The sequence below is a fragment of the Brachyhypopomus gauderio genome, unplaced genomic scaffold (genome assembly GCF_052324685.1).
Source record: "Brachyhypopomus gauderio isolate BG-103 unplaced genomic scaffold, BGAUD_0.2 sc370, whole genome shotgun sequence".
NCBI lineage: Eukaryota > Metazoa > Chordata > Actinopteri > Gymnotiformes > Hypopomidae > Brachyhypopomus > Brachyhypopomus gauderio.
Window position 1 is genome coordinate 9,171 of NW_027507191.1, and position 17,689 is coordinate 26,859.

At 44.6% G+C, this 17,689-nt stretch overlaps 1 protein-coding gene across 1 annotated transcript; it reads right to left on the reverse strand.

Moving 5' to 3' along the window:
• Nucleotides 1–1,170: 1,170 nt before the first annotated feature.
• Nucleotides 1,171–17,468, reverse strand: dph1 (diphthamide biosynthesis 1). The gene is made up of 3 exons (XM_076996145.1): nt 17,361–17,468; nt 15,854–16,003; nt 1,171–1,280 (listed from the first exon to the last, which is right to left on the reverse strand). Exons 1-3 carry the CDS (start codon nt 17,407–17,409, stop codon nt 1,213–1,215), a joined length of 267 nt encoding a protein of 88 aa, XP_076852260.1. The 5' UTR covers nt 17,410–17,468; the 3' UTR covers nt 1,171–1,212.
• Between the last annotated feature and the right edge of the window lie 221 nt (nt 17,469–17,689).

Below are 17,689 nucleotides of genomic sequence, written 5' to 3' on the forward strand. Positions count from 1 at the left end.
CGGCGAGAGGTCCATAACCTTCTGCGTCTCACGAGCGCTTGAGGAGTGTGCTAGCCTCATACACCACCAGGTCAGTGTGGCTCTCGGCTCCGGGGGGCATCAGGGAGCGGCGCCCCATGACACCCGCATGCCGCACGACCCCCACCACCCCCCCACGGAGTGTTGCTGCATCGTTAGGAGGGAGCAGACGCACTGAGAGTATAATGTACTCACATGGGGGGGGGGGGGGGGGGGGGGGGGGGCATCTTTAGAGAACAGGGCAGAGAGAGGTGGAAGAATGGAGAACCATGGCCAATCTCTCTCTCTCTCTCACACACACACACACACACACACACACACACACACACACACACACACACACACACACAGGCGTGACCATACACACGCACACAAACACGCACACACGTACACGCTTATCCTGTGGGAACAGAGCATACTGAGAGCATTTGCATGTAAAAATGTTTGTTTATAATAAAACTGGCTATAATTAAAGCGTTGCTTTCTGGCACAGGACTTGGGTTTGTGTTGGAGTGTGCAGGAGAGAAGCCTCAGCTCCCGTGAGTGTGTTTGCTGGTGTCTGCATGCGACTGCACCGTTGCAGGCTGTAACAAGATGTAATTAAGAAGAGTAATGGCTTTGCCCTCTTCCTGCGGCCGGCAGGTGAGGCAGTGATAGCCTGTTTTTGCTGGCAGTCATGTCTAATTTTCTGCTGAGCTCCGGTTATGAGGTGCAGTGTGGAATCATGATAACGCTCGCACATTTTATGATTTCTTCACCGCCCACCAGTCCTGCTGCGGCGCCTCAACCCCACTGGGCCCGCCCATTGCCCCGCCCCTTGCCCTGCCCATGGCAGGACCCCCGTGCCAACGCCCAGCGCTGACGTGCCCCGGCCTTTCACAGTCAGGCTTGTTCTGTAGTAAATCTGCTCCGTGAAGGAAACTCCACTCCGTGGATGGAACCAATAAGGACGGGTGGATCAATACGGAGCGGAGGAGGAGAGAGGGAGAGAGGGGGGAGAAAGGGAGGGAGTGGGAGAGCATGGGTTAGAGGGCGAGAGAGAGAGGGAGAGAAAAAGAGAGAGAGGGAGAGAGAAAGTGTACCTACCTTTCACTGAGCAAGTGGAACAGAAAGAGAGAGAGAGAGTGTGTGTGTGTGTGTGTGTGTGTGTGTGTGTGTGTGTGTGTGTGTGTGTGTGTGTGTGTGTGTGAGTACCTACCTCTCAATGATGTCGGCGATCACACAGGAAAACATCTGCAGTCCTTCTGGCAGCTGCAAGGCCACTGTGAAGCAGAGAGGCAGAGTCAGAGAGGCAGAGTCAGAGAGGCGGAGTCAGAGAGGCGGAGTCAGAGAAACAGAGTCAGAGAAACAGAGTCAGAGAGGCGGACTCAGAGAGGCGGACTCAGAGAGGCGGAGTCAGAGAGGTGGAGTCAGAGAAACAGAGTCAGAGAAACAGAGTCAGAGAGGCAGAGTCAGGGAGGCGGAGTCAGGGAGGCGGAGTCAGAGCAGTCTATGGGTGAGGAAGTTCTCCAAGGCTGCTGCCTTCACACGGCCTGCCTGTGTGGCCCACAGGCCTGTATGATCAGGACAAAACACTAGACTGTGATACTCGTGCCCACCAGTATTGTACTTCTGTATACTGTGATTATACTCCTACGTTACATAATTAAAGTCATATACTGTAAACAGTCTTCTACAAACTGTGGTTCTATCACCAATTTCTCATTATACTCCTACACACGTTGATTATAGGCACAATTAAAGCGCTAAATAATTTCATAAATTATGTTATCTCTAAATGCTGTGAAAATACTCTTACATACTTTGGTCATATCCTGTGACTATAATGCTAAACAAAGCATTTAAACTCCTACATAGTAATCCTACTCCCACACAACATGATTACACTGCGAAGGGCTTGAGGCACGTGAGTGAGGTCAGGTGGCCGTTTTGTTGAACACCCACAGAACACTGATCAAGAACCACAGAGACTGGCGAGCACACGCGCCTGGCACACGGCACACGCGCACGTGTCTGGGATCTCATCGAGCGTTACCGCTGTACACTGCAGTGCTGCTGCTACTTACCGATACTAAACAATCCCCAAAGTCCCCAGAGTACTGCGCAACTGTGTATTACTGCATGAGTAATCATGGCTTAATAAACAGTGTATTATTACTTTATATTAAATGATTGTATGGTTAGGCTTCACCATATGCCAACTCACCTGTCCACAACTGGCACAAGCCCAGAGATGGAGAGTACTGCATGTACTGTACTGTTAGAATTTGTTACATTGATTTTTAGAACTACTGAACCTTATTTAAAATATCATTGTGTTTAACCAAATGAATAGTTTCAAACAGCTTTAGCCAGCTAAGCTAGTGGAAGTGCACTTCCTCCGCAGAAGCACACTGCTGAGAATCTCATCAACGCGTCTATCGTTACACCAATCATCGTCAACTTTAATACCACTCCCAGATGAAGCTAAGGAAAATGATTAATAATAGGTGTGCATGCCAAAGTCTGTGATATATTAGAGATGCTAAGTCAAAAATCAATTCTTGTTGATGACATGCTGGAGGCAGGCAGACAGGGTACGCATCTCTAAAAATCTAAAATCATAAACAAAACAGGATTACCGCAAACGTTATGCTAAACAGACAACCAGTTCACATTGCATTTGAAAGGTTCTCATCTAGCTTGTTTTCTGCATTTGAAAGGTTCTCATCTAGCTTGTTTTCTGCATTTGAAAGGTTCTCAGAAGCAATAGTGATACAGAATTTGTTCCTGTCAGCAAGTTAAGGGAAAATAAGAAAGGAATCTGATCACAGATCAGTACTTTTACTTTATGAAGCATTGTGATTAGGGGCCTAGTACATCGACATCAATACACAAACATATAGGGTTAGGTTATGGAAACACATTGTTAAATAGCTTTGACTGCTTCATTAAAAGACACTTCGGTGAAAACCTAGACTCTGAAGTTTTCTTTTTTTGGACACAATAAGAAAAGAATCAATTCTTTGGAAAAATTATGCTTGACTAACGAAGGTACACAAAGATCAGAAGAATCATTATCAAGACATTTAAGCACCATTTATATAGACCAAGGCTTTTAAGCACTATTCATATGGTCACCAGAGAATCGGCTTGACAGGACTTAATAAATCATGACTTGACAAGACTCTTTTCATAATTTAAAAAGTAGAAATAAACTCAAGCACATGCAAAAAGATCTTGCAACCAAATGTCCCTGATTCAGCTACTAGATTAATGACTCTGAAGTACCTCGATTTGGTCCTGAGACTGAAAGCAGGGAATTCTGGGAAAGGTCAGTTCATTCACCTGTTGACACTGTAGCTGCACTTGTAGTTGTACTGAGGTGAAGGCAATTTCTGCATTTAAAATGTTCATTGAGCACAGAGTGGCTTCCTATGTCATAAAAGCATAATTCAAACCAACTAAAATACTGACCTTCATAACTACCTACTACAAGGTTCTACGGGAAGCTGTTTGCTAAGAAGCTCTGGTGCCCCTGACATAAAAAATGTAAGAGTACACAGAAATATTTACAAGCACCAAGTTGATGTGCTTTTTTTACTGATAAAGATACATGTCAATGCTTTGTATTGAAAAAAAAAATAATGAATCATTAATTAACCAACATTTGCCTCAAGCACTTAAATAGATAGACAGACAGACAGAAACGATATTTATTCACAACTCAAAATTGTAGTGAAATACAGGTTTCCAGAGAAACAGATGCCCTTCATCAGTTATGCAAGCGAAGTGCTTTTGAGTTTATGGAAGTAGATTTAATGATTTAAAAGGAGATATTTAAATCATAACCTATGTTATATAGCTAGGTTACCTAGTGAGGTGATGAGAACCAGCTATCAATTATTAAACTGCAACTGTAACTGTAATCACACTGTTGGCATGAGGTCATGAGGTCACCCACATTTCCACCAATCATACACCAGGAAATCTCTGACTGGCACAAACATTCCAGCATTTTACATCAAGCAGACATGAAACTTGAGAGAGGTTTATCGAGTTGACTGCAAACACAACTTTAGGAGCATGAATGCTTTTTAAATGTGGAGAGCACAGTTGGGTACGTTTTCAAGTTTTGAACGGAACCACAGTGTGCTTTACACGTGCAAATTCTGAATGAAAATGACATGGCTTATGCAAGTTTTGAATGACAATGACACTGTTTTTTTTCCACGTTTTGCATAAGCGTTTTGTAGAGTAATCCCTGCTATCCTCTCCAAGTGTAGTTTGTGTTTTTAAAACATTTTTTACAAACTGTTAGCACAAACTTAACCCCATAGTTACCCCATGGTTGTTTTTGTAAAAGTAAACAAGAGGGAAAGTAAGGGTTTCAGTCTCTATGCCAAGCACTGAACTCAGGCACCTGTGAGGTTCAAATAGGTGAAAGGATAAATGAGGAACAGGTGTGTGTAACGATTCGATGAACAGGTGATTGGGGGAGGAGAAGTAGATTTTTGTTGTGATTGGTGGATGTGGCACAGGGTGGGATGACTGGATACCAGCCAGGGTGGGACATTAACAAAGTCTCTCGGGCAGATTCTTACTAAATATATGTATTTTCCTGACAGCAGATCAGTAGAAATGTAAGTAGAAATTTGGGACAAATATATAATCAGTTGAAAAAAATTTAGCAATATATTTCTAGGTCAAATTTGAAAAAGACTTCTACTGACTCAAGCAAGCCTAATATAAAGGTTAGAAACAGCTTACAAAAAATAAGATCTTTTCCAGTCCATTAATTCAGCTTGGTTGATCCGATTACTCAGCTGTACAGTCTTTCCACCACTACTGCAAAGGTGCTCAGACACTGCCACAGGCTAAAGTGCCATTCTATCCGTCTATTTTCCAAAGGTAAAAAGCGTCCCTGTTTTATAGCTATAAAGACTTGAAGATAGCCAATGCAATCTCTGTTTTGAGCGAGATTATGCTAAGCTATGTGGAGAATGTTACATAGTGCACGTTACTACACCATGTATATAGGGATCGATACGAATGAACTTGGTGGTGTGGTCAGAGCAAACTGTACTGCTATATTCTCACGTTCCCAGTTACTGAATCTTTAACCAACACAATATTTACAGCTGTCAAATGAGGCCAATAGCTTCAGGGAAACATCGTTAATCAAGATAATTGTACCATATTTGTGCTTGAACTGCATAGATTAGACTCCCCCCCCACACACACATACACACAGTTCCTAATGCACACTAGTGTCATGCTTGCATGTCCAGTACTGTTGTCTTGGAAACAGGCCGCAAACTAGAACTGCTTAAACATGTACCACACACACACACACACACCACACACACACACACACACACACACACACACACACACACACACACACACACACACAATCTTTCCACAAATGAGAAGCATAATTGCAAGAAGCTCGAAGTGGGAATTTATTACAGAGTTGCCTTCCTTACCACAGACACCACAGAGGCTCAGCGATTTGCCCCGCGAGACACAGCATGACCATTTAGCCACATCCTTCTGGGTCCGTCACAACCACCTCTGAGAGGCTAACGTGCAACACAATTTTCATTAACCCAAAAAATGGAAAATGACATGTTGATTTTGCAGAACCTAATCATAGGAAAGTCAGGTGATGCACCGTGTTAGAGACACGAGGGACCACAACGGAAATAAAGTCTTCAGATCTTTTGCTTTTTACCCTGCCTGCTTTTAGTTATATGCATTGCCTCTTTTGAAGCGTGATGTTTGCTTTTAAAAATATGAAATGGTCTAATGAAAAAAACTCCACCATTCTCCTACTCTTACGTTTAAGCTTATTGTTTAAGCGTATTAACCTACTGTACTGACTAACGTGATACGTGATCAATCTACCAGGCTCAACTGGATACACACATCCAAGGTCAGAGCCCTGGTCTCCGTTTGTAAGTGAACAAAGACACGACGTCTTCTGCTGACCTGCAGCAGGCTCTCCTGGCCTTTCTGTTTTGTGTGTGTGTGTGTGTGTGTGTGTAAAACACATTTTGTTTCACACAATATGAAGAAAATTTCCATATTGCAATTATATTGCCACATATTGCAACTGTGACATCCTTTGGGACATACTGACTGAACACCCCGTGATGCGATTAAAGATTGGCCTGAATTATTTTTAACAAAGTTATTTACACTTTTTGGGATCACTTGAATTCTGTGAGTCATCAGAACACCCACAGAATGCTCACGATATCGGTGAGGATCTGCCGTGTCTGATATCGGTCAGGATCTGCCGTGTCTGATATCGGTCAGGATCTGCCGTGTCTGATATCGGTCAGGATCTGCCGTGTCTGATATCGGTCAGGATCTGCCGTGTCTGATATCGGTCTGCATCTGCCGTGTCTGATATCGGTCTGCATCTGCCGTGTCTGATATCGGTCTGCATCTGCCGTGTCTGATATCGGTCTGCATCTGCCGTGTCTGATATCGGTCTGCATCTGCCGTGTCTGATATCGGTCTGCATCTGCCGTGTCTGATATCGGTCTGCATCTGCCGTGTCTGATATCGGTCTGCATCTGCCGTGTCTGATATCGGTCTGCATCTGCCGTGTCTGATATCGGTCTGCATCTGCCGTGTCTGATATCGGTCTGCATCTGCCGTGTCTGATATCGGTCTGCATCTGCCGTGTCTGATATCGGTCTGGATCTGCCGTGTCTGATATCGGTCTGGATCTGCCGTGTCTGATATCGGTCTGGATCTGCCGTGTCTGATATCGGTCAGGATGTTCACAGCACAGAAGAAGAAATTTTGTGATGTGCTGGAGAGCTCATTTGCATTAAACAGCTTTCTGTGATATCAGTGCTGTGGAAGCCAATATTGCAATACGGATTCAACAAATGATATATTGTGCAGCCAAAGTAATAATTTCACAGACTTTTTTTTTTTTTAAATATATGTAGTTTCCTACTAAAACGGGAGTACTAACAGTGCAGAATAGCCTGTATCCGAGGATAAGCAGAACACCTTCTTATCCACTGCAGGTAATCAGAGGGAAAGAACCAAATGTCCCTGAAAGGCCTCTGTAGGATTGTGGGGTCATGGTTAGTCTTCTAGACTCATGAGTCTGCAATCGTCATATATAAATGACATACAAGTACCATAAAGCTAAATTGGAATTCCAAATTGCAACGCTGATTTTGGACATGACGCTACGTGTGATGGCATCAGGCTTAGCGAGAGACCCCGACCTACAAAAGTTATTGGGAAATCTTCACATTAGAATGACTAGTGTGTTATCAAGTGGGCTGAAGTGGCCCAAGCATCTCGTCTGTCAGCAGGAAGCCCCGCCTTCCCACGCTGGGCATCCCACTGTAAACACCAACACTCAGGCTTGCCAGCCTTTAGCAGACACTGGGAAGCCATGTTTATTCTGAATATCTTAACAATCGTGGATGAGCCTGATCATGTCATTTCTGAGGTATATCAGATTCCATTAACCCAATAAAACGTCCAGTTTCTTCACTGGTTGGTGAATTCCAAATGAGTTTCACTTGGCGAGATTACCACTGGGTTATATTAAAAGCTTGATTCGTCAGACACGCAAGCATGCCTAGCCGTGTAATAAGAAACCATTTAGCAAAACGCGCGCACACACACACACACACAGACACACACACAGACACTCACACACATCCCCATCTCATTATTCAGGTCCTACAAGGCTATGATTCACAAGGAATAAAATTACTGAGGTCTGATGTCATGCCAGTGTTATGCATATTCAGGCAGTTTTATATTGCCTGTAATTTGAAGCTAGAGGATGACCAATACAACATGCAGCAATGCACTCTGGGAAGGCTCCTGAAATTATTGCAACTGCACCTCAGAAGTGAAGCAAGACCACAGACCAGAAAGCCAGTCCATCTCATTAAGAACAGAAGGAGAGGGCCTGGATAAATGAAGACCGTGAGGAGCCATCTTGGGGGGGGTTAGGGTAGGAGGGGGGGGGGGGGGTTAGGGGAGCTTGCCCACTCCTCTCTCCTGCAAAAGGTTAAAGGATCGCCCTCTTTTGGACGGGACGCACACGGACAGGCCATTACTTGGGAAAGGGCGAGTTTATTAACATTAAAAGGTTACTGAGCTCAGGGCAGACTTGGCTGACAAATCACTCCATCCGTGCGAGTGTGAGCACCGAGAGGATGAGGAGCAGACCGCATCCTTCTGAAGAACCCAGCAGCTTCACAACTGTACATGGTGGGTTTAGAAATGCCACAGGAGGAAATGCCAAAGTGCCAGCAGCCTACGATGATGATGAAAGACACACACACACACACACACACACACACACACACACATGGACCCATATGCACAAGCATGCGTGGACACACACAGGATTGCACATGCATGCACACAGCAACACAGAGTTACACAAATGTGCCTAGTGTTGGTATAACTACAAAGTTTTAAGGCCCATTCACACCCTACGGTAATTACGGATACGGACCCTTTCGTCCGGTTCCGGAGGTCGTTTCATCCGTCAGTGGGTCCGTTGCCAGAGCGCTTACGAATCCGTAGTAACGGAGCAATATAAACCGCAAATCAGGGGGCAGTAGAGAGTCAGAAGCATCGAACGTACACCAATTCGGGAAAATCAATGAAGAAGAGTACTGGACTTTAAAAAATGACGCTCGAGTTAGAAGAGAAACTTTGCGAGTTGGTTAGAGGCTACATTCTGCTACGGTGCCAGGTCATCGCGATAAACAGCGATGCAAAAACAGCTGGGAGGAGATTGCTGGTGCGCTGGTGCCGGAAATTTGACTATACTGCCCTCTAGAGGATGTATTTAAAAAAATCATAACAACGTTGGAAACGGAAAGAGGTATAGTGGCCCCCTACGGAGGCTACGTTTGGTACGGACGGACGAAATTCGTCCGTGTCCGGAGGTATAAAGCAGGCTTTAGTGAGTTGATCTAAGGTCTGAGTACTGGATTAGTGGAATAGGATCTGAGTACTGGATTAGTGGGCTGGTCTAAATTCGGAGAACTGGATTAGTCTAAGGTCTGAGTAATGGATTAGTGGGATGGTCTAAAATCTGATTATGGAATTAGTGGGTTGGTCTTAGCTCTGAGAACAGGTTTAGTGGGGTCATTTTAACTCTGAGTACTGAATTAGTGGGTGGATTTTAGCATGTGTGTGCCATCAATGAATAAGCAATGGAAAAACAAAGCCTTTTGACATTTATAGCACAAAATGTGCAACAACCTTTCAAATGAATGCTTAAAAAAGGTAAAGCCATTATTTGCTTAGGCTAGCACTTACACTCTACCATCACAATAAGCAGGCCTGCAGGACATACCATTAGCAATATGCACATACAAATGATTATGGCATAATTTATTCAAAGCAAATTATTTAAACACAAAAACAAAATCTGGTGATATCTGCATCAATTTACAGCTCTCCAAGACCCAAACGTGTCTCCAAACAACAAATCTAGCAAATGACAGGGCTTCGTTTTACAAAATATATTTTATACTTCTTCTGCCAAACATGTGGGAGGCTCCTAAATCTCACAGAGAGGAACATCTGATTAAACTGATACTTTAACATGCACCAAGATGAGATCCTCTAGACCAGGGGTGTCAAACTCATTTTCATCGCGGGCCACATCAGCATAATTGTCACGCTACGGTCCCCGAACCCTTCCTTTTGGGGCGTGTGTTAACGTTGTCTGTGTCCACTCGTCTGCGTCAGTGTAGCTCCGTGGGTGCGGGTGCGTCTTGTCATTATCCGTCTCACCTGTGGCTCGTCTCGTCATCACGTGGGGTTGATGTGGTCTGTCTATTTAATGTGCGTTCGCGCAGTGTCTTGTGCTCGTCGTTGTCTACAGTCTGCACGTTGTGTGCTGTATGTGAGTGTTGATCGTGCGCTGATTGCGCAATACTTGTTGTTATATTAAAGTGACTGTGTGTGAACAACCGGACTCGTGTCTCGTCCGTCTCTCTGGCGCCACCGTCACAGAACGACGAGCCGACAAGAGACACCCCAAGCATGCCAGGCTACGCCACCCGGCCAAAGAGGGGCCAGCGCCCTAGCAAGCGACGCCATGCCTCTTCTTCCGACCCGCGCAACACCACCACGCCGACTCCCGAGCAGTTGAAGTCAGACCCAGTGTGCGCGTACATGCTGTGTGCGGCACGGGAGACCGTGGATCCCGAAAGGGCAGAGATGTTCCGCCAGTCTGCGGTGCGGATGTGGAGGGAGCGACACCTCCCTCCCACCAGGGAACTCTCGCCGATACGGGTGGGCTCAGTGGAGCTCTACACCACCGAGAAGACCCCAGAGGGCGAGTTCGCCGATGAGGGCTCGGAGGAGGAGGAGGAAGGCGAAGAGGAAGTCCAGGCTCCCTCAGTTTGTTCTGCCCCCACCATATACTACGGTGAGGGAGAAGATGCCTACCCTCCATCCGTATGCTCCGCCTCCACCATAGACTATGGTGGGGGAGAAGAGGATGTAGAGGACTACCCTCCGTCGGTGTGCTCCGTGCCCACCATAGATTACGGTGGGAGAGAGGAGGAAGACGAGGAGTACCCTCCGTCGGTGTGCTCCGCACTCTCCGCTGACTACGGCGGAGAGGAGGAAAATGACGAGGGGTCCTACACTGAGGACGAGGAGGAGAGCCCTCCCCCCTCGGAGCTGTCTGCCGGGACGGTAAAGGGGAGGTGGACTCCTGAGGCGGGCCCATCCTCCGATCGCTCCGAGGGAGAAGAGATGGACTACTCGCGGGGGTGGCAGCCCGGAGCAGCCCATGAGCTGGAGCTGGGGCAGTGAGGCGATGGAGACAGAGGGAGAAGACCCCACTGCCGGCTCCAAGGGGCGGTCGAGAGGAGAAGGAGGAATGCCCTACGGTCCACCGAGGGGAGAGACCAGTCGCGCTGCACCTGGCGCGTCAGCCAACCGCGCTGCACCTGGCGCGTCGGCCAACCGCGCTGCACCTGGCGCGTCGGCCAACCGCGCTGCACCTGGCGCGTCGGCCAACCGCGCTGCACCTGGCGCGTCGGCCAACCGCGCTGCACCTGGCACGTCCACCAGCCGCGCTGCGCCCGGTGGAGGGTTTGCAGCGAGGGCAGGAGGAGGACCGCCCACCGCAGCGCCTGCAGCCCCAGCAGCTCCCGGTCTCTCTCCCCTGATCGCTCTCCTCCTGGCGCGCAGCCTGGCGCCACTGTCATGTGTGTCCGTTCCTGTTTTCGTATGTATTCCCGTATGTCTGCCTAATCTCCTTTTCCCTTTCGTGCCTCTGTGTGTTAATGTTCCTGTTTGTGTGTTTGTAAATGTCCCGTTAAATGTGTCTAACGTGTTTTCCCCGGTCTTCCCAGGGAGGGTGTTCTAGGCTGTTCGTGGCGGATTCTCCACCGAGGGCGGTCATCTCCCAGACGCAGGACTGGGCGCTTCGGATCCGCCCATCGACGTGGGTTCGGGGCACTCGGTCCTGTTGGCACCCCGGGACGGGTAGTGCCCTTGGTGGGGGCGTCTGTCACGCTACGGTCCCCGAACCCTTCCTTTTGGGGCGTGTGTTAACGTTGTCTGTGTCCACTCGTCTGCGTCAGTGTAGCTCCGTGGGTGCGGGTGCGTCTTGTCATTATCCGTCTCACCTGTGGCTCGTCTCGTCATCACGTGGGGTTGATGTGGTCTGTCTATTTAATGTGCGTTCGCGCAGTGTCTTGTGCTCGTCGTTGTCTACAGTCTGCACGTTGTGTGCTGTATGTGAGTGTTGATCGTGCGCTGATTGCGCAATACTTGTTGTTATATTAAAGTGACTGTGTGTGAACAACCGGACTCGTGTCTCGTCCGTCTCTCTGGCGCCACCGTCACAATAATCATTACCCATGATTATATGTAACTTATAAATGTACCTACTCCTTAATGTTAAATACCTCTGAATTTATTACTTATTCAAGTTACAAATATTACAGATATATTTGCATAAATGTAAAAAAAATGTTTGCTTGTTGCTCTGTTATTATAAAATATATCCTTTAAATTTGTTAGGTTATGAAACCCACATTACTCCACCAATCAACCATCAAACTATCCAAATGAATAAAGAAAAATGTATCAAATATATCACATTTACTTTGTTCAAAACTTAAAATATCAAATAACGCTCCTTCTGCAAATGATTTCGTGATCGCAGTTTGCTTTTTAATTCTTTGACAATTCGTCGTTTTTCTTGATGGCTAATTTTGGCATACTTAGCTCCGTGTTTGGTCGCAAAATGCCGACGTATATTGTATTCTTTGACATCCGCCACCGCTTCATACCCGTTTTTCTCCTTGAAGCGCAAACATCGCTTTCCCATCTTCCTTGAAACACCCTTCTATCTGCATCGATGTTTCTCTTCCTGATCATTTTGGGATCATTATTTGTATTTCTCAATTACATTTATTGGGAAAATCGCATCGATATGGAAACACTGCAGTATCGAGATGCCGAGATGTTTTTGCTCACTTTTACTTTTACATTTACATTTGTGCTTTAGAACTACGATGAACTGGCTGAGTCTTGTGGTACCAGAACATGCAACTGGGCTGAGTCTGAAGTGAAGAACCATGGTGTTATATAGACATTCAGCTTTATAACACGCATCCATGAAAACTGTTTTCTTAGGAGTTTTCTCCTGTGGAACACAGTGAATTCCCATCAAATTGACCCCCCCCCCCCCCCCCCCCCCCGCCTCACTTATAAACCACTAACACATTTTAATTTATTTATTTATTTATTAAACTAGAATACCTCAAAAGACCAATTACAACCTCAACAGCCACACATGAACTAGGCAGAAGGAGCAGATTTTGCTAACTCAATCAATCATTATTAGATTGGTAAGCGATATTATCATTCCTTTAGAACCGATTTTAAAATTCATGTCTTGTCTTGGCTTATAAGGCTGCCATTTTATTGGCCGGAGAGCAGCAGGCGCCATTCTACCTGTCCTTCTGCTCTTGGAAAGAGCGGGAAAAATGAGTCATGTGACAAGGCCATAGTGATGAGGTAATGAAAGACTGGAGATGGGTGCTCTGCATTTAGCTACAGTCAAGATCACCTTTGAAGGAGTCGGGTTTTAACATCAGGCTCTACAAATACCCTTTCACCATTCCCATGTAAATAATGAATAAATAAACAAACATTTTGTAGGGATTTTGTTTTCATAACACTGTTAGAGCTGTGCATGAGAACGCTTCAAATTAACGCAAATTATTGTGGAAATGTCATTTTTGCCAGTAATGGGTTTTTAAAGCATTTAAGTGCCCTCATTGTCATAATATCCAGGATGGGATGCTAATATTGTTATTAATGCCTACTACTGTCAAGTGTAATACCAATTTAAATGATTTAATTGAGCGAATTTAGAATGTTGCTGGTTTAGCTCACTGATTCAGTACTGACACAGTTATGAACTACAGGACTAGCTCACTGATTCAGTACTGACAGTTATGAACGACAGGACTAGCTCACTGACACAGTACTGACACAGTTATGAACTACAGGACTAGCTCACTGATTCAGTACTGACACTGTTATGAACGACAGGACTAGCTCACTGATTCAGTACTGACACTGTTATGAACGACAGGACTAGCTCACTGATTCAGTACTGACAGTTATGAACTACAGGACTAGCTCACTGATTCAGTACTGACACTTATGAACGATAGGACTAGCTCACTGATTCAGTACTGACACAGTTATGAACTACAGGACTAGCTCACTGATTCAGTACTGACAGTTATGAACTACAGGACTAGCTCACTGATTCAGTACTGACACTGTTATGAACGACAGGACTAGCTCACTGATTCAGTACTGACACAGTTATGAACTACAGGACTGGCTCACTGATTCAGTACTGACACTGTTATGAACGACAGGACTAGCTCACCGATTCAGTACTGACACAGTTATGAACGACAGGACTAGCTCACTGATTCAGTAGTCTCGTGCTGCTGACTCTTTGGCAGCTGCTTCCGTCTTCTCTTCTCTTCCATTCCTGCTTCTTAAAGCAGGTTAATATTTATATAAAAAGGTACATGGCTGTTGTATGTATGTAGTTCAAATATAGTCAAATTATTTTGTCTGATATTTATTTATTCCTGCTATTTTCATGCTTGGCTTAATTAAAAATGTCTTGTTTTTCGGGTGTCAAGCAATTTTAAAAATGTTAGAGCCTTAATTTATTGCCAGTGGGCAATTATAATAAACACACTTAATCATCAGGTCAAATTTACATCTAAATGCCACTTAGCTCTGGTTTTCATTAAGCAAACACTACATTTGGGTTATATGTGCTACATGTTAATTGCCCTAAGTGGCAATTTACAGTTTGTGCTGCACTTGGTTATGTGCAATTTCTACCTCGCCAAATTTGCACATTTGAAAATGTGCTTCGGATGTGGTTTGTGTAATTAACCCCCCCCAAACAGGCCATGACTTTTCTTATTTAAAGACACGGTTACTTCGATGATGTCTCCAAATGCTTGAGAGATCATATGGAAACCCACAAAACCTGAGGAGTTCGCTGGCAGGGAGTGGGGAGGCAGGAGAGTGGTGTGGGGTCGATAAGGCGATCTCTGCCCCCTGGGTCCGGGCAGAGTGCAGACTTTCTAATGAAAACACAGCACAACAAAGACTCGGAGTATCCACCCCGGCGAGAGTTCTGGACTGCGGCTCGGCCACCTGCTAACGCATTTGCCACATCAAACGCTTCTTGTTGGTGCTGGAATCAATGCAGGCCTGAAATGTGTCGTTTCTGACTTATCAAGGTGTGGAACTGGCATGAAGTCAGAATTTGCTCCTTGCTGGTCAGGACTTCATTGTCCCAGGGGGTTACAGTCCCAGTGGGATTCATCAACCAGCTTTATTTGTACAAAAGTATTATACTTTAATTGTAATACAATATACATTTGTTGTTTGTCTGTGTAAAATGGGCGAACAGTTATATGTCTTGGTAAAACATTATTTGGACTAAAATTGTTTATATCTGTTGGCTTATGCAAACGCTGTGATTCATCCCAATGCCCACTGCAAACTCAACTGGAACATGTCGATTTGGTCAAGACGCTCAGAGCAAACAAGGAAAAAAAATGTGTTGCTTCTTAGAGGGCCAATTTGCATACTGTTGCCTTGTGTAATACCAGCTCTGCAAAAGGTCAATGCTGCAATGATGGTTAAAAAGCAATGTATTGATATAACCTTCTTTCAGGTTTTCTATTTAAAAGCGCCTCAGCCCTCGTGGCACCTCTGTAATGGCTGAGTCTGCTAGTCTAAAGATGACAGGGAGACAGACATGGTGCCTGTGCAGGAAGGTGGAGACAGGTGCTATTGGCAGTTTGGATGTTAATTGATTAAGAAATGATCTACATTATAGCTCATACCTACAATAAGTGGTCGTTGAAAGGATTTAACCGACCTTGCATTTACATTTGTGCATTTGCAATTTCATTTTGATTGCAATTTCAATCATGATACAGGAGGTAAGTGAATGTAGTCTTAGCAATATTGCCCAAAGACTCTTACTGGTATGGCATGGGTGCACTTTTGCAGACAGGCCACTGAACCCGAACGCAAGCATTGCTAACCAATACACCATGCAAACTATTCAACCAAACAGGACACTTCTATATAGGTATCATTCTAATTTTACTCATTTATGGTTCAGGAGACCTTTTATGTGCGATGCAATGGGTTTCTGATCTTTGCTAATATGTGAACACAGAACACTCTTTTTTGACCTTGTAATGCAGAGCAGTACTACTAAAATATCAACGACTAGCAGGATCAAACTCACCTCTTTTGGCTCCGGACTGCCTCACCCGCCACACAGTTTTGTGGATCTCGAAGTTGTAGTTAGCTGGCAGCACACCAATAGCCTCCTGAAGTTCTGAGTCATTGAGAATCTCATCAGGGATCTGATTAGCAACCCTCCTTGGGCCTCGGACTGCACCATGAAGGGAAAAAGCCATACAGGAAAGGTATAAATACAAAAATAAGACTGCTATGACACTAAATATTCGAGCCTGTAAAGCTTTTAGCTTTATCCTATGGGTAACAAATATTTTAGGTGCCTTATAGCACATATTTCATCGATATTTCACACTTCATATTTAATGGCCATGGACAATTAACTTTGCAGTTGTTTCTGGCATGTTGCACTCATTAAACCAACACTGCAATATGTCGCTACATCCATCAAAACAATATCACAAAAATGTTATAATTATAGGTACATAACTAGTTATACATGTCAAAGTCATAAGCTTTTCTGATTTGGAGATTGATGTGGGAATGTGAAGAAATAATGGCTAAGTAACCATCACTAATAACTAAGTAACCATCACTAATAACTAAGTAACCATCAGTGCAAGTAAATCAAGTCATTACGAAGCCAAATAAACAGGACACCAGCACCTGAAGAACTTCCCTCTTAGCCAAAAACATCAACTTTGCATTCCATGTTGCATTACTGAAAACAGAAGTCTCGTGTGAACACAGCAATGCAATGCTGCTATCTGCCCACTACAAACTAGATTATCTCTGACAAACCAGAGGAAAACCAAGCAGAGGCCTGCCAGTTCATCTTGGGCATCTTGACCTTAAATGCTGGTAGACCCAGAATCCTTTGTTCATTTTGCCACTGTGAACCTGGTCTCAGCACTTATGCCCAAGCTGGCACTCTTAGGTAATTGCAAAAACGACCAATAATGCATCATTGAAATGACCTGAAAAGCCAAAATAAACTAGTGGGTTATGGAAGAAATAACATACACCAGGAACGCAATCCACGTTGAAATGTACCACAGGACATTGTGAAGTTACATTTTACAAATCTAGTAACTTTCAGAAAGAAAATATCCTGCTTGCGGATGACTAATATAATATATAAAACTAGCCTATAGCATTTTAAAGGCTGAATTTAGAAAGAAAGAAAACTGGGGTTAGTCCATGATGCAAAATGCCTCATTTTAATGTGGTTAGTATGCGTCATCTTGAGGAATATGAGGTTTTTATTTCCCAAACGCTACATGCAACGTGTGGCCGATATTTCCCCACAGGATAAATAATACATTTGGTCGTCTTCTGTATCACCGAGCAGTTCGTTTTCTAACGCACTGACTACATCTGACATTTCTCCAGAACTAAACGTTAGCTACCGCTAGCTAATTCTAGCACATTAACCCAGTTTCATAAATATCGTAAAACTAAAATAGGAGTAATGACGAATACAAAACACCAATTACAACAGAAAAAGTGTATCTTCGTAACTTCGAAACCTTCGAAACATAAAATACATTTACCTATTGCCTTTTTAGTAGCGACTTCAATTTCGCCACTGGGCGCTGCCATCTTTCGCAAACAATTCCACGTGGGTATAGAAAGACATTATGAGCGGAGCACGAGCACTCGTTCCTGAGCACAGAGCACTTAAACGAGCGTCGACATCCTCGTTCCTGAATTACGGCTCTGGTCGTGGGCTGCACACCGCTGCGTTCTTGGCTGGAGGCTGTTTAGAAAATGTGTGCTGCAGAAGATATGTCGTTTTCTGTATTTTTTTTCTCTGTCTGAGTTGAGGTAGATAGATAGATAGATAGATAGATAGATAGATAGATAGATAGATAGATAGATA